Genomic DNA, 16,744 nt, shown 5'->3' with positions numbered 1-16,744 from the left:
AGGCCCATGGCACTGACAGCCACACCAGACAACCCTGCAGTGCCTTGGGGTCCCCAGGCTCCTTCCCTTCCTGGCACGGCCAAGGCTGAAGAACTGCTCTTCTGGCCCACGAATTGGACTTCCGGGTGTCAGTTTGAAAAGGGAAGGAAGCCTCCTGTATTTCAGCCCAGCTCGTACATGGTAGGCTGCCTCATCCACGTGGTAGGCAGATCCCTGCTGGTGGTCTGAAACCCGGAGATTCCTGTCCGTCCGGGGGCTGCCTTTGCAGAGATGCTGCGTAGAGCCCTTGTGAGGGGCAAGGGACTGGCAGTGAGGTGCTGAGTGCCCCAGACACTGTCCCCCACCCCAAGTTGTCTTGGTGGCCTAAGGCTGTAGACAGCTGGTGGATTTTTGGAATGGCTGCACCTCGGGAGGCCGCTAGAGGGTGCTCCAGAGCAACTTCCACACACGTCCAAGCACATAAACTTAGAGCGACCCCCAGTCAAAACACACACACACACACACACACATCTCAGATCTGAAAGCTGAGGGGAGATGTGGAGAATCTGGGAGCATTTGGGAAGCAAGCCTTGGTGAGCCAGGCCCAGGGCAGCCACTCCCGCCAGGGCCCACCTGGCACCTCCCTTGCCAGCTGTCTGGAGCAGCCTTTGGCAGGCTGAGGCTGGCCCTGGATCTCTAACCCAAGCAGCTGGCCTGGGGATTCAGGAATCCTGCCTCTTACACCATCTGCTGCTCCTGCTGATAAGGATCCAGGGTTGGGAGCCTGCTGGGTGTGTAAGAGGCAGACCTCAGCCCAGAAAGGGGCCCTAAGTGAGGGTACCCCTAAGGCTTCACGCAGCCCAGAAGGCTTCCGGGAGGAGCCCTTTGTCCTGCATTACCACTGAGCCTTGGGACAAGGTTTCCATCTTGAGTCTTTCTTCCCCATCGAACCCTCTGGTGGACCTGGAGTTGTGGTCTGCAGTCTAATGAGACCAGTGTCAGGAGCAGGACCAGGACCTCTTGCCTGCCTCAAGCTGCTTCCTGGCACACCAGCCCCCTCCGTCTGAGGAATGGAGGCTGTTCCTCAGGAGGAGGCTCTGACATGTCTGGATGGCCCTGAATGGGCACTGTATAAAATCAGGATGGTCCAGGCTGCCTGGGGCCTTGAGAAGCTAGTATGAATGCCAGTCAAGTGTCTGGGGACCACTGGCTTTGCTGGGCCAGACCCCCTCATGACAGGGCCTGTAAAAGTGTCCTCTCTAGAATACAGGCACTGGGGTCATGTATGCCCTGTGCCAGAGGCTACAGGTGCCTGGCCCTGTGAGCAGTCCCACCAAGTCACTGTGATCCGAGGTCGTCCCAGGGTTCCATCCCAGTACTGCCGCTGCCTTGCAGCCACCCATGTCTCCAAACTCCATGTGAAATCGTGCGGCAGCTGGCCAGAGGTTTCCTGCAGGAGATCCTAGACTTGTCTCTGCAATGGCTGAGGTAGACCCCAGCTGTCGGTCTCACTCCACAGCTTGCCCCTCATTGCCGTTATCTGCTGGGTCCATGGGCATTTGAGCTTGCCGCCGTGGCTTGTGATGACCTGAGAATGAAGTGGTGGGTGCACCTGGGAAGGGTCTGGGTTGATAGTGCTAGAATCCCTTCATCCTTTGTCACCAGGCTGGGAAGCCTGTCCTGGAGGATTGCACACATTTCCTGCCACAGTGCGGGGACCCATGTAGCCTGGGAGGTGCTCAGGTACAAAGCCATCAGCCTCCCCTCCATCCCAGTCACAGCTGTTAGATCAACACCAAAGACGGTGCAAGTCACTGCTCTTCCACACAGTAGCCCTTGACCCGAGTCACGGTGGACAGCTAGCTGCCCTGTGGGCTTGGCAGTGGACAGGGAAGAGAAGCATGTGTACAGGCACTTCTGCTGAAAGCACCCTTGATTGACAGGCATGTTTTAAAGGGGTGAGACTGGGCTGCAAGAATCAAAGGGGGCCCTGTCATGCCTGTGGGGGTCGTGTGCTTGGAAAGTGGCCACCCAGACATCAACCAGGGATGTGAGGCGTGAGAGGAAGGGCAATGCTCTCAAGCTGAGGGCTGTCCTCAGGGATCTAGGGATCCCAGCCTGCTGGCCCAAATACAGATCTCCGTGGGGAGCCCAGGTGGGAGCAGGGCCTTGGGTGGAGTTTGGCTCATGGGGAGGGTGCCCATGGGGGGAGGCCTGACTCCAGTGGCATATCCCTGAGAGGACTGTGGGCTGGTGACCTGCTTGCTCTGAGGGGCCCTTTCACACCAGCCTCACTGATGGCGAGTTCACCTGGTCCAGTGGGCCCAGAGTGCTTTATAATAAAGGTTGAATGTGTCAACTTCACAAGCATCCCCTCTCTAAAGTCTTATTTGTGTAGCTGTGACCCAGTGCCTGGATCTAGAACACCGGATACATTGGAAAAGTGGGGAGGGTATAGGAATGGAACATTCTGGAAAAGACACCACTACCATAGGCACCAGTTTCTTAAAAAAGTCATTTTAACCTTGTGGTATAAGGTGAAAAGATCTGGCCAAAGATCAGACTGCAGACCTGTTCCCTCTTAGGCCAAGCCCTTTTGAATCAATGTGTCCTGTCATAGGCCACCACCATCTAGGGCAAGGCTGCCCCTCCAGCTGGGCTGGGGGCTCGCTAAGATGCCTCTCGTTCAGGGACGGGCCTCCTGGGATGAGCCCGCCCTGGTCCCCCAGGATTGGAAGATGAGGCATTGCTGGGACCCACTGCCACATGGCTCAGGATGAGGTTAGGGTGCAGGGCTCTGATGGTGTGGGTCACTTTCCCATGCTGCCAGGCCTCCACAGTTTGGTTTCACCAGCCTCCCATGAACTATTGGTCACTCTGTGCTATCAGACAGTGACTTTATTCCCATTTCACATGTCAAGAAACCTGGTGTGGAAATGGACTCAGGCTGACTCTTCGAACAAGTGGCAGGCCCAGGGTTGGGCCAAAGGAAGACGAGAATAGGGTGGGGGCCAAGGCCCAGGTGCAGAGCCGACCTTGGTGCTGCGTGGGTGGCGGACCACCCACCAGGAGGGCACGGGCAGGCTGCTGCACACTAGCCCTCAGCCACTTCACAGGTTACTTTCTTTCTTTTTTTTTTACAGAGAGAGTGAGTCAGAGAGAGGGATAGATAGGGACAGACAGGAACGGAGAGAGATGAGAAGCATCAATAATCAGTTTTTCGTTGCAACACCTTAGTTGTTTGTTGACTGCTTTCTCCTATGTGCCTTGACCGCGGGCCTTCAGCAGACCAAGTGATCCCTTGCTCGAGCCAGTGACCTTGGGTCCAAGCTGGTGAGCTTTGCTCAAACCAGATGAGCCCGCGCTCAAGCTGGCGACCTCAGGGTCTCGAACCTGGGTCTTCCACATCCCAGTCCAATGCTCTATCCACTGCGCCACCACCTGGTCAGGCCACAGATTACTTTCTTTTATTATTATTATTTTTTTAATTTTTATTTTATTTATTCATTTTAGAGAGGAGAGAGAGGGGGAAAGAGAGAGAGACAGAGAGAGAGGAGAGAGAGACAGGGGGGAGGAGCTGGGAGCATCAGCTCCCATATGTGCCTGACCAGGCAAGCCCAGGGTTTTGAACCGGCGACCTCAGCATTTCCAGGTCGACGCTTTATCCACTGCGCCACCACAGGTCAGGCACCAGCTGAGGCTTTAAGAAAGTAATCTGGCCTGACTGTGGTGGCGCAGTGGATAAAGCGTCAACCTGGAAATGCTGAGGTCGCCGGTTCAAAACCCTGGGCTTGCCTGGTCAGGCACATATGGGAGCTGATGCTCCCAGCTCCTCCCCCCTGTCTCTCTCTCTCTCTCTCCCCTCTCTAAAATGAATAAAAAAAAAAAAAAAAGCCTCAGCTGGTAGGTGGCAGTGGGAAGGGGGTGGCAGCCAGGGGAGCTCTAGCTTCTGAGGCCTTGGTGGGCGGGGAGGCCCCAGTGAGCCCTGGGGGAAGTACAGGAGACAGAGCTCCAGGTGCCCACCCCCACACACACCCAAAGGTTCCCACAGCCTCACTTCAGGCCCTGCTTCACAGCCTGTCAGTTCAGGGACATGCTGGAGAGCCAGGTCCTGCAGCCAGAGGCCAGGCCGTGGGCCCCTCCATGACTCCTGATAGAGAAGGTTCATCAGGGCTGGCTCCACCTGCCACCTGTGAGGAGTTTAGGCTCTGGGCAAGGGGCTCACACCCAGCTGAAGCCAGAGGTGTGGTCCCTGCTGGCCAACTCAGGGACAGGACACACGTGGTGGCATGACACTGCTGGCTTCACCAAGGGAAGCAGGACTGTTGTATAGATTCCTGTGTCTCAATGCCCCCAAGCCAGCTGCAGTCACACAGCTGCTCCCATGCCAGGGGCCCTGCTCACGGCTTCACCCATCAGCCAGCTGCAGGCATCTGACCAGCACTGCCGGTGCTCAGGCCCTCAGAACCCACATCTTCCCTATGGTGAGCCATCGCCCCCCATGAGGTCTTGTGCCTGGGTGGAGGGGCAGGGAGCTCCTACTGCCGAGGGATCCCCTCCAGTCCTACCCCTCACATTCCCCGTGTGAGAAGCAGGGTGCAGCCGCAGAGGCTCTTGCAAGTTAGAACCACAGTGCTCAGGAAGGAGTCGGAAGAAGGGAATGGGGTTGGCAGGGCTGCTCTGGGCACCCAGGCCAGTGCCTGCACCCTACTTCCTGCTGAGCTCCTTGGCCCTGGAGGTGGCAGCTTCCACTGCGCTCATGGTGGCTGCCCTCAGCCCGCCCTGCTCCAGAGCGTGCAGCCCGTAGATGGTGGTGCCCCCGGGCGTGCAAACATCCGTCCGCAGCTGGGCCGGGTGCTGTCCCTTCTGCAACAGCATCTTGGCGGTCCCCTGGGGAGAGGAGCATTGGGGGCCAGTGACTTGGGAGAGGTAGGTAGCCTCTTCTTTCTCTAGCTCAGCTTTGAAATGTGCAGCCAGCTTTGTCATGAGTCCTCACTGTCCCCAGGAGGCATACAGTTACTCACCAGCAAGGTCTGGGTGGCAATGCGGTGAGCCATGCCACTGGGCATGCCCATCTTGATGGCACCTTCGGCCAGGGCTTCAGAGAACATGCACACCTGTGGGGGCAGCAGTGTCAAAGCCAGCGCTCTCCTGGACAGAGTGCCCAGCCTGGAGAAGGCTCGGAACCTTCAGGAACAAGGCCCAGAGCACCAGCCACCAGTGCAGGGTCCAGGGCTGAGCCCTGAGCCCCAGGGTCTGACAAGGGCCAGCTCAAAGGCCCAGCAAGGCAAGGATGTGGAGGAAAGCAGAGCTTATGGGAAGCTGGGGACCAAGCTCTCAGGTCCCGAGAGGAGGGGCACTTGCAGGGACTTGGGAAGGCCCCGCCTGGCTGATGGTGGGAGACCAGGTAACACTCACGAAGGCCACGCCACTGCCGCTGAGGGCCGTGTGGATGTCCACGTAGGCCTCCGGTACCTCCTCACACTGCCCACAGGCCTCCAGCAGAGTCTGCAGGAGCTCGGCCTCGCTGCTCCCGGCACGGCGGCCCCGAGCTATCACTATGGCCCCCTCCTGGACCATGCAGGGCAGGTTAGGCAAGACCCGCAGCACCCGTGCGGCTGGAGGCAGCAGCTGGCCAGAGAGAGGGATAGTCAGGGAGGCTGTGGGATCGCCCGGCCAGTCAGACACACACACCTTAGCCACTCTCCTTCCTCCGGTTCCCCAGTGTGAGTGCCGGGAAGAACCCTAACCCCAGGCCCCTTAGCCACCTGGCCACTTCTGCAGGCTGGCATGGAAGCTGTCTGCCACACATCCCACCCATACTGAGCCCAAGCTAAAGCTGATCAGGGATGGCAAAAGCTGCGAAGCTGATTCTGCCCAGAACAGCCTACTCTGGGGTCACAGCCTCCTTCCCACCTCATCCCCCTGGGCCACTCACCTCCTCTAGGACGCTCAGAGAGACTCCAGCAGCCACAGACACCAAGATGTGCTCAGAGGTGACCACAGGGGCCACCTCTGCCAGGACACCTGGCAAGATGTGGGGCTTGGTGGCAAAGAAGACAACTGAGCAGCTCTGAAGCACCTCCTGGTTGGAATGGGTGGTCTGGCAGCCCAGAGCCTACACCGGGAACGCAGGAATCGGGAGGGGGTGAGTGGGAATCCTCCCAGACCATGGCTCTGCTCTGCATTCCCACGGGGCACCATGGGTCTTGCCCACTGCAAATGCCTGTACCATCCCCATGCCCACTGCCTGGGATTCACCCAGACCACCTATTCTTGCTTAGGACCCAACCCTGAGTCTCACAGACACCCTGATATCAGACCACTGTGAGTCTCCCAACCCCAATGAGTGCCTATGACCATTCCTACCTCCCGAACAAATGCACACATGTACACACATGCATATACGCATATACATGCACGCACAAACGTGTGTGTACACCCAGACCCCTTTACTTTCCCCCAACCCCCAGAACCTTGACTTTCCTCTGCCCTCTGCCCTTCCCTTCTCCAGCCCAGCACAGCCAGTCTCAAACCTGAGCTACATAAGCCACACCTCCTTGGCCTCAAGGAGTACCACACTAGCCAGTTAGCTCAGTCAGTTAGAGCATTGTCCTGAAACTCCAAGGTTGCGGGTTCAATCCCCGGACAGGGCATATATGGGTAGAGACCAATGAATACACAACTCAGTGGAACAACAAATTAATGCTTCTCTCTCTCTCTTTCTCTTGAATCAATAGGCAAATTATAAAAAAAAAGAGTCCCCTCCAGGCGCCTGGGGGAAGTCTCAATCCAGAAGAGCTGGAGCCGAACTCACCCGGAAGCGACAGAGGTTCCGGTCCGTTGGTGCACTAGCCAGCACCTGCTGGGCTTCCACTTTCCCTGGAGAGAAAGGCGAAGGCTGGTGTCAATAAGGAGACAAGGGGAAGGAAGGAGGGGGAGGGGCCAGCATGGCCAGCGTCTTAGGAAGGCTGTCGGGTTCAGCCATGCCTGGGCCATCTTGGCCCTTGGCTGGCCTGAGACCCTCCAAGAACCCAAGGGCTCAGCAGGGGTGCTCTAAGCCGCAGCACCAGGCAATCAGATCCATTTAATTCTACTCAGCAGTCACTACCACTGCCCACTGCTGCAAGTCCAGAGGCCCTGCTGGACACAAGGGCGAGGAGCTTGCCTCGTCTTCTGAGGACAAAGATTCCAGGGGACTCTGCCTCCAAGGACTGGAAGCCCGGAGAGGAAGGGGGCATGATGGCTAGGGAGGCCAAACTGGGGCCGAGCTTCCCTGGGAGAGGGTGCATCTGTGTGCTGGGACATCCAAGCAGACGTTAAGTGCTTATTTGGTAGAAATCATCTATGTTTGTAGAGTGTGGGGCTAGGGAGGTTAGATTTCTGTAATGTCTAACAAGATGGCAGAAATGCACCCTAAACCTGAACCCAGAACTGATTAATCATGGCCGTGATGTCCACTGTGCACTGCACAGTACTGGTTGGTATATGTGTGCAGTGCAGCCCTGGGAGGCAGGCGATACTGCTGGGTTTTACAGATAAAACACCTGAGACTTGCAGTAAAGTATTTTATAACTGATTTTGACGCCCTTGGACTTTGATATATGGCCAAAGGCAGAAAGCCAGCCCATTATCTGGTCAAGTTTTCTAATTCCTGTGGAGTAGGATTAAGACAGCATTGTCATCTGGCAGGAAACCAGAGTTTTTCCACAGGGAATGATTTGGCCCCAAATGTTTATAGTGCGGAGGCTGAGAAATTCTGTAGGGTGCCACCAGGCCTGGAGCCGTCATTCAAACAGGAAAAAGAATTGGAAGGCTCAGAGAGGTCAAGCAACCCGACCAAGGCCAGAGAATTGGCAGATCCCAGGCTCTGAGCCAGCCCTGTCCAAGAGAAGTATCACTCAAGCCATACACGTTACTACATTTTCCAGTAGTCACATGAAACAAGTAAGAAGACTCTGGTGAAGTTAACTGCATTATATTTTGTTTAACCCCCAAATAGTATCCTTCCAATACATAATCAATATTAAGAATTACTAAGATACATTACTTCTCCTTTTTTTGAGCTAATGTTCCAAACCCGGTGTCTATCTTATTTTATGCACTCACACAGCCCTTCTCACTTCGGACCAGCCACACTGCAAGTGCTCTATTGGCCACACGCGGACGGCGGCTACCGTGGGGACAGCCCCACTCTAACAGTCCTGCCGTGTTCTCAGAAAGAAGCGGAGTCCCGAGGGCAGGATCCGCGTTCCGCCCTGGCCCACGCGCGCACGGACCTGCTTCAGGCACCCTGGGACGCCTGCGCGCAGGCCCCCGGCTGCTCAGTCCGCGGGATTCATGCCTCTGGGCAGGTGAGCTCCAGCCAAGTACGCCCGTCCCTCCCGTAGCAGATCACCCCAAGCTCGCGGCGCCCCACCTGCTCGGATGAGACCCTGCGCGATGGCCTCCGCCATGCGGCCTGCGCCCACGAAGCCCACGGAGCCCACGCGCGGAGGGGCGGGTTCTGCAGCCGCCGCCGCCATCTCGCCGCCGGGTGCCAGCAGCAGACGCGCGGGGCCACGCTCCTCCGGCCGTCAATGGGCTGCGCCGCCCCGCTCCTCCCTCGCCATTGGCTGCCGGCAACCCGCTTCCCCCTCCCTATTGGCTGCCGGCACCTCACGCCCCGCCCCCTCACGTCGGCTCCGGATCCGCGCTCTGCAGCCAGTTGAGCTGTGGGTCCCGCTGCCTCTCTGTTCATTGGCCCGAGAGTTCAGCGTCAGGACCCGGGAGCGGGACACCCCGAGCGGTGGGGCGGGGCTGGCGGGGCTGGCGGCGCCGGGGACGGTCCACCGCGAAGAAGCGCCTGGGTCCCGGGGCTGAGGGCGAAATTCTGGGCGCGTGTGTGCAGATTCTGAGGGTTATCAGACCTGATGCCCTGGAAATGGTTGACCCATAAACCTTTCTCTTTTTTTGTCTTATAAAGTGCCCTTTTCCGAAGGACGGCTTGAGAAACACCACTCAAAGGCGAAGGGTCGGGATAGGTGGGGTCTCCGCTGACCCATCCCGGAGGTCGGTGCCCTGGAGCGTGCCTGCTGGGTGTCCCTCGTAGGGACGCTGCGGAGTCCGTGAGGCCACTGATTTGGATGGTCGCGGGGCAGCTGAGCTTCCAGGAGAGACATCCTACCTTCTGCATGGCAGAACCAGATCCTGATTCTGATGCAAACCCGGCAGGCAGGTGTCCCGACTATGGGCTGTCATCCTGGCAGGTCAGGGGCCGGGGGCCCCGCCAGCCTCAGGCCCGGTTCTCTGGGTGGAAGCAGCGTGCTCAGCGCCCTGGTTCTCCGTTTGGAGCCTAGGAGTGGGCTCAGGTGCGAAGGACAGGGACTGTGCCTGGTCAGAGCTTGTGATCCGATCCTTCCCAAGCTGCAGCGGCTCCAGGTGACAGCATAAAACTGGCACTGCCAGCGAAACGGGAGCGGATGTTTAGCTTTTCTGTTTTCAAGTTCCTCCAGCCAACTGGGATCCAGGTTTGCGTGGGCCTCGCAGAGCGCTACAGGGAGGGGGCAGGAGGCCTTCCTGAGGATTATTGGTTCTGAGGGGGCCGGGGCCATCTTAGATACTGATAGGAAGGGTAGGGATGGGTGTAGGGTATACTCGTCATTTTTTATTGAAATAGGAAAAATAAGGCTTCAAGATATAAGACTAGTTTTGTGGGGGTTTTTTTTGTTTTTTACTGTTCACCTCGTCTAAAACTGCGTTTTAAGTATTTATTTTCTTGTAAACTCTACTTTAAGACGTTTACTAAGCTCAAAGGTAGAATTTCCTAATTCATTCAACATTGCCCCTGCAGTGTGTGACCTGGATCTGGGCGGGGATGAGTGCCATTCAGCAGCTGACCTGACAGCTGACCCCTGTCTGAGGACCTGCCTTGTGTGTGGGGAAACAGCCCCTCTGTGGCACACACACAGAGGACACCGGGGACACCACAGGACACACAGCCACTATGTGTCCAGGCTTTTCTGTTCTGTGCTGGCCTTCCCATTGTTCTCACCCAGCTGACCCAATCTCCAACTCAGGAGCCACCCCTCCACCCCATCCCTGAACCCCCCACATAGTGAGCCTCCGTTCACAAAAAGCTGCAGCCCAGGGGGTTACATGAAGGGCAGACACGGGTCTTGGAGCTCCAGGTCCTGGGAGAGAGGGTCCCTCCAGAGTGTTTTCGGACAAACAGGCAGTGCTACCATTCTACATGGTAGGGTGGGCGTTCAGAGAGGAAGGACCACCCCACAGCGGAGACCTAAAAGGTGGGGAGGCACTGACAGGAGAAGGGCTCCATGCCAGCCCCAGGGAGGCCTGCAGGATAGACACCTGGGCTTTCCTGAGAGTGAAGGGCGGTGACAAGTGCAGTGAGATGTCAGCTGGGCTTGTGGAGAGAGGTTGGGACTTCTGTGCCTGGCACTAAGAGACAGTCACTACCACTGGAATAGATGAAGAAATGGATGTGGAAGCCCAGTCTGGGTTAGAGGAAACCCGGAAGTCATCAGCATGAAGGTGACAGAAGGCTCTGGGCAAGAGGGGCCCTGTGAAGAGGTGGGGCCCAGGTCAGGGAAGTTGTCTGGGTCCTGGGCAGGGCGGTCAGTCCAGCAAGGGGCTTTGGAGCTAGGTATTCCTGGGTCTACACCCTAGCTAGCACTGACCGGCTGGCCGGGGAAAAATCGTGCCACCTGTCTGGACTTGGCACCTCTCCCATTGAGAATGGGAGGCCTGTGCCACTCACTTCCTGCCCACCAGGCCCAGCAGGCTCCTCTGGGTGGCCCTTGTTACTGTACACACTGCCTTTCCATGTCTCCACTTCTGCCACCCAGGGGCAACTGGCCACCGTGGTCTAGCAGATCTCAGGGGCGGGGCAGTTAGCCGGAAAACAGTCGGCCCTGGGGCTAGCCGGGCTGGGGGAGGTCGTGCCTGGTGTGGAGCACAGCTAGCTGGCACAGAGCTGCTGGGGCCAGGCCTGTGAAACGTACTTTATTGGCTCCCAGGAGCGGGAGAACAGTATCAGAAGTGAACACACTCAGGACCCGGGCACCGAGGAGCAAGGTGCCAGGCCTGGCCAAGCCTTGGTTTCCCTGAGGAATGTGAACAGTGGTCCCACTGGACAGCTGCCTGTAGCCACCCTGGTGGAAGGGGTAGAATGTTGGCCTGAGTTGCTAGGCAGTGCCCTCAGGCTCCTGGTGGCCACTGGGCTCTGCCAGGTAACCGAGCGGCCGCGGGGGTCTTGGGAAGCCGGCGCCTGGCCCACCACCACATTTCACTTGCGGGCCTGCTCATAGTTTTCAGTGAACCAGGTACAGGTCTCCTTCACAGCTGCAGAGGGCAGATGGGGGGGTGGCAGGTGAGGACCAGGGCTGCACTGACCTCCACAGGAGCTGGGAGGGTGGGGGACCCAGTGTCACAGGGTAGTCACCCCTTTGTGTCCCGCTGTCTGATGAGGATGTGGAGACCAAACCTGCCCGGTGTCCACCCCCAGCAGGCAGTAAGAAGCTGAGGCCGAGGGAGGGGCAGTGGTCACCAAAAGCCAAGAAGGAGAGGCCAGGTCTTGAGGGACGGGTCGGGAGGGCCACAGGAGGAGCTGGGGGCTCACCCTGCTTGAAGGGCGTGAACCGGAATCCAGGCAGGTAGGCCCGCAGCTTGCAGTTACTGGCCGTCTTCTTAAACTGTCCGTCGGACTTGGTGGTGTCAAACTGGGTGCCTGGTCAAGGCCACAGCGGAAGGGGCAGCCCCACCCTCCCCTGAGCCTGCCTGTGAACCTCTTCTGCCTTTCCCTGGGGACCCTCCGGGACATGGAAGACCCCCCTCCCGATGTCAAGGTGAGCACCATCTGTGCATCAGACGGTCAGTCTGGGAACCCTCCGGGACATGGAAGACCCCCCTCCCAATGTCAAGGTGAGCACCATCTGTGCATCAGACCCCCACAGCGCTCCACCAGAGCTGGAGGATACGGTGACCTCGCCGTGGAAGTCCATGGCCTCCACCACAGCCTCGGCCGCCTCCTGGATAGAAACCTCATCCTCCTCGCCCACTGTGGGGACCAAGGGGCCAAAGGCCAGGTCAGGCCTCCTCGGCCTGGTCCCACTGCCACCCCACCCCTCACAGGTGTCCCCCCCGTGGAGCGAGGGTGGGGCTGCAAGGTGCCCACCTGACAGGATGATGGGCTCCACCTCGCTGTACTCCCGCAGGACCCAGATAAAGAGCCGGGCCAGGTCCTAGAGTCAGACAGGCAAGGTCAGAGGCCACGAGTTCTGGCCAAACGGGAGCACTGGTCACCTCCCCCAAGCGCTCCTGTCCAGTGGGGGCACAGCCCAGAGGCCAGGGTCCCACCCCTTTGGGTAGTCCTTGGCCAGCTCAGTCCCAATGGACCAAGTCCTTTCTCTTGCTGAGCTCAGAGCTGCACCTAGCAACCCCCATGGGGACTCGGCCAGGAAGGAGGGCTGCCCCTCCAGGGTGTCAGCCTGGACCCTCCCTCCTGCCCCAGCTCCCCCAGGCCCCCCCACAGCCAGCATGGCCAGCCTGGGGGGGGGGATGTTCTGGAGGGAGCTGTGCACCCTACTGCACGAACCAGCGAGTAGATAAACTGCCTCCGAGGCTTCCCTGTGCCCCAGACCGTCAGGGCCGAGCCGCTGCCTGCAGATTCAGGGAGGAGCGGATGTCAGAGGCAGTGCCAGCCACTGGGCGCCTCCCCACGGAGCCCCAGGGACCCCACCGGGAGGGCGATGGGGCCAGTGCGCGCCGGGCCGGGCGGCAGGTCCCACTCACTCTTGGCCAGGTGCACCTTGTGGATGAGGCCGGGCAGCACGTGGCCATCCTCAATGCTGAAGTTGTCGTGGGGCCCGAAGACGTTGGTGGGGATGACCGCGGTGAAGGTGCGGCTGTGCTGCTGGAAGTAGGCCCTGCAGAGGCACGGCGTCTCCTCCAGCCCTCGCTCTGGGGACACTCACCTCACCCCACCCCGGCCTCTCACAGGTGGGAACACCAGAGGCTGGCAAAGGAGGGAGGGAGGTGAGCACAGGGAGCCCGTGGAGCCCCACCCACCCTAGGGCCCCCCCTTCTCTCCTGTTCCCGGTTAGAACCTGTTCTGCACGTCGATCATCCTCTTGGCATAGGAGTAGCCAAAGTTGCTGCTGTGCGGCGGCCCGTTGTGGATCTGGGGGAGCAGAGGAGACCTGCTTCCTGGCCCTACCCCCAGGCCCAATCCCACCCCCAGGCCAGCCCCACCCTCTCACCATGGTCTCATCGATAGGGTAGGTGGTCTTGTCAGGGAAGATGCAGGTAGACAGGCAGGAGACCACCTTGCGTGCTCCCACCTCGAAGGCCGAGTGCAGGACGTTGTCGTTGATGTGCACGTTTTTCCTCTGGGGGGTTCATGGTGACAGGTTCAGGCCCCTCCGGGCAGAACCCCAGCCCCCACCTGCCCCTCCAGGGACAGAAGTGGGGACACACCCCGGCCCCTCTGACATGGGCCGTACCTGAGCCAGTGTGTCCTCACTGCTCTGCCCCTCCTGACCTGACAACCTGAGCAGGCAGGCCTGCTCCCGGGACTGCAGGAGGGTCTGGGCTGCCCGGGGGGAGAGGACTGCACTCCTCACCTCAGGGCTGGGCCCCAGCCACAGGGGCTTCTACGGGCAGGGCTAGTACAGAGGCAGGAAGGAGCTCAGAGGACCCCATCTGGCCATGGGGCAGAAGGGGCCCCTCCAGTCACCCACCCCAGAGCAGCTCACCCTGCTCTACTGCCTAGGACAGTGGTTGGCAAACCACGGCTCGCGAGCCACGTGCGGCTCTTTGGCCCCTGGAGTGTGGACAGCTTAGGAGCACCCTAATTAAGTTAATAACAATGTACCTACCTATATAGTTTATGTTTAAAAAACTTGGCTCTCAAAAGAAATTTCAATCGTTGTACTGTTGATATTTGGCTCTGTTGACTAATGAGTTTGCTGACCACTGGCCTAGGAGCAGTAAAGCCTTTGGGCAGTGCCACCCCTCCCTCCTTCCCTTCTGGAAATTGGGCATTTGGATCAGTCTGGGAAGAAGGGAGAGGTGGCGGCTAGGCCTGCTGGGAAGGCTGTGACTGAGGCGAGGAGAGCCCAGGCAGACGAGCCCCGGGCAGAATCTGGTCTGAGCCTCTGTCCTCCCAGTGCCTGGAGCAGGGCTGAACCACACCAAGGCCAGCTGCCCAGAAGTGGTGGGGCCAACCCTTGGGCACAGCCTGGCAGCTCCCTGTTCTCCTGCTCTTTATACTGTATCTCCCTCCCCCCAGGGCACACACTAAAAACCCAGAACCCAGCGCACAGCTCTGTACCCAGTGGGCCTGGCTCCAGTGCCATTGGGCCAGAGAGGTCCTGGTAGCAGGAGAGTCAAGAGGCTCAGGGGGCCGGAACCAGCCCCAAGTCACACAGTGAACACTGGCTTCTCTCAGTTCCCCCAATCCGCTGGTCAGCTCCATAGCTTTTTTCTATGAGGCCAAATGCCCCCAGGTCCACCTGCATGCCCCTAGGCCTACATACAGAGCAAGTGTGGGTCACTGGGGGGTCCCCACCAGGATGTGCCAGGCCCTGACCATCAGGAACATCCTGAGGCTAAAACACGAATGTGGAAAGCTGGTTAGGAAGTTCCAAGAACCTGGCACCTGGCTCCCAGAGCTCGTTGGGACCTTCACTTACCCAGAAGTCCAAGTTGTATTTGATATTCCGGAACAAGCCCCCAACCATTGCAGCAAGGTGGATGACATGTGTGGGCCGGACCTTTTCAAACAGTGCTCGGGCCTGTGCCGCATCCCTGGGGGTAGCCAGGCTGTCAGGGATCTCCTCGAAGGCCTGAGGGGACTAGCACCCTGGGGTTGGAGTACTGGGGACAAGAGCTGGGCAGTGCCGATGGCGTGCCAACAGGGAAAGGGGCCAGTGCATGATGCCCTGGCTGCTACAAGGGTGTGGGCTTCCAGGGAGAGATGGGAGGACTTTTGCCTAGAAGCAAAGCTGTGCACACCCAGGCCTCACCAGCCACCTGGCAGGGAGGTCACAGACACGAGGTCACCAGGCTCAGGGACAGGCCTGGCCCAGAGCTGTCTGGAGGGGGTGCTCCAGGCACGGGCCCACTCACGTGAGATCGGCGTCCCTGGAGGAGACAAACACCCACTCCTCTCCCGGCAGCCTGGCCCCATCTGCTACCACCTTCTGGATGGCTCTGCCCACCAGCCCAGAGCCCCCGGTCACGAGGATCCGCATGGACCCCTGGGGCTCACCCATGTTGGCTGCACCTGTAGGGCCAAAGGGTTTCAGGCTGAGGTCATCCTGCTTCTTTCCAACAGAACTCCACTCCCCTGAGATGCCCCTGCTTAGGGTCACCGCCTTTAGCACTGGGCCCCACAACAGTGGCTCCCTAGGGCAGCTGGCACAGGATGACCCCCCCAGGGGAAAGAGATGGCTTCTGGGGACCAGAAAGACCCCGCTGGCCCGAGCCATTCCTCCTCTCGGCCCTCTGCCCAGAGCCCAGGGGCGTTGGGGCTACCAGCCAGCCAACAGAGCCTGTCCCAAGTTCCACCAGGCCACAGGGTGCCACCACCCTCAGTACTCTATCTTGGGGGCTGGAAATCTGCCTGCGCCCCTACAGGAATGCTCCGACCCCGCTGCAGGGCCTCTGTCCAGCCTGATGGGAGAGGCCTGCCCAGACATACGTTGCTCCCGACTGCACAGTCCAGCAGCAGGCTTGCGAGGGAGACCCTCCCTCCGCGGCCGGCCCCCCTACAACGCCCTCGGATCCCTCCTTAGGCCCAAGGCCACCTCCAAGCCCACGGGGCCCCTCTCACTCCCGGAATCCCCAACCGCGCCTTCGGGTCCTGTCCCACGCCTCCGGGATGCCGGCACCCCTCAGGGCTCTCCGGCTGTCATGGAGCGCCCAGGCCCCGGCTTGCCATGCCGCACTCTCCTAGCGTTCTCTCTGTGTCCCGAGGGATCTCACCTGTACCCCACCCCACCTGCCCGGTGTCGGGATTGCTACTTCCGGCGCTGTCCCTCTGCAGCGCGCGCCTGGTTCCAGCTGGAGAAGGCAGGGCCCAGGCCCAGGGGCCCACCCATGGCATTCTGGGACGTGGAGTCCTCGCCAGGCGCCAGGGCGATGCGGTGGAGTGGAACCCCGGCGCGCGCAGCAGCCTGGGAAATGGAGTTGTCGCGGTTTCTGCATCCGCGGGGCTGGTCCTAGCTGGGGGGTGCGGGGTGGGGGTGGGGGGGCTGATCCTGGCAGGCGTGGTGGCCTCACGTCCGGGCCAAGACTGCCTTAACAAGGCCGTGGCGCAGGGCGCGACCCTGCTGGGGAAGGGAGCGGAAGGCGAAAGCACAGGCCGCGCATCGCTGAAGCACGGTTACCGTTCAGCCGGCGCGCTGCTGATTTGGCGGGACCTGGATCTGGGTGTGCTCGCACTGTGAGCCCACAGGCCTGGGGTGCGACGCGGCCCGGTGGTAGCCCGCTGCGGGTTTCCAGGAGACAGAAAGAAGCTGCAGGCAGAGCTGGAGCTTCGCTGGGCTTCCCTAGACTGTGGCCAAAGGCAGGCAGACCCCGTGGAGACACTTAGCCTTCAAGTAGTGCTGTGATCTGTCCAGGAACGCCAAGATTTCGGTGGGTGATCTCGGCACACAGAGGCAGTCTTTCCTGTCTCCTTGATGCTTGGGCAGCATTTGGCCAGCTAACTGTCATATCCATCTTAACGTGTTTCGCAACTCCTGGCTTATTTCATACAGCT

General features: G+C 59.5%; 2 protein-coding genes across 4 annotated transcripts; both read right to left on the bottom strand.

Moving 5' to 3' along the window:
* Window positions 1–3,869: 3,869 nt before the first annotated feature.
* Window positions 3,870–8,576, bottom strand: PYCR3 (pyrroline-5-carboxylate reductase 3). The gene is made up of 6 exons (XM_066265514.1): window positions 8,399–8,576; window positions 6,797–6,861; window positions 5,918–6,097; window positions 5,398–5,610; window positions 5,004–5,096; window positions 3,870–4,869 (listed from the first exon to the last, which is right to left on the bottom strand). Exons 1-6 carry the CDS (start codon window positions 8,502–8,504, stop codon window positions 4,687–4,689), a joined length of 840 nt encoding a protein of 279 aa, XP_066121611.1. The 5' UTR covers window positions 8,505–8,576; the 3' UTR covers window positions 3,870–4,686.
* A 1,746-nt stretch (window positions 8,577–10,322) lies between these two features.
* Window positions 10,323–16,112, bottom strand: GFUS (GDP-L-fucose synthase). 3 transcript variants are annotated; one of them, XM_066265509.1, is made up of 11 exons: window positions 15,967–16,112; window positions 15,109–15,265; window positions 14,673–14,787; window positions 13,239–13,367; window positions 13,086–13,159; window positions 12,772–12,905; window positions 12,575–12,639; window positions 12,155–12,221; window positions 11,958–12,037; window positions 11,600–11,699; window positions 10,323–11,322 (listed from the first exon to the last, which is right to left on the bottom strand). In XM_066265509.1, the coding sequence occupies exons 1-11, from the start codon at window positions 16,085–16,087 to the stop codon at window positions 11,267–11,269; spliced, it is 1,098 nt and encodes a 365-aa protein (XP_066121606.1). In that variant the 5' UTR covers window positions 16,088–16,112; the 3' UTR covers window positions 10,323–11,266. The 3 variants fall into 3 exon arrangements, with proteins under 3 accessions (XP_066121606.1, XP_066121608.1, XP_066121607.1); XM_066265511.1 differs by lacking the exon at window positions 15,967–16,112 and adding an exon at window positions 15,836–15,966; XM_066265510.1 differs by lacking the exon at window positions 15,967–16,112 and adding an exon at window positions 15,815–15,946.
* Between the last annotated feature and the right edge of the window lie 632 nt (window positions 16,113–16,744).

Source organism: Saccopteryx bilineata, chromosome 3, assembly GCF_036850765.1.
Source record: "Saccopteryx bilineata isolate mSacBil1 chromosome 3, mSacBil1_pri_phased_curated, whole genome shotgun sequence".
NCBI classification, from domain to species: Eukaryota; Metazoa; Chordata; class Mammalia; order Chiroptera; family Emballonuridae; genus Saccopteryx; species Saccopteryx bilineata.
Note: the sequence above shows the minus strand (reverse complement) of the source record. Positions and strands in the feature narration are given on the sequence as shown.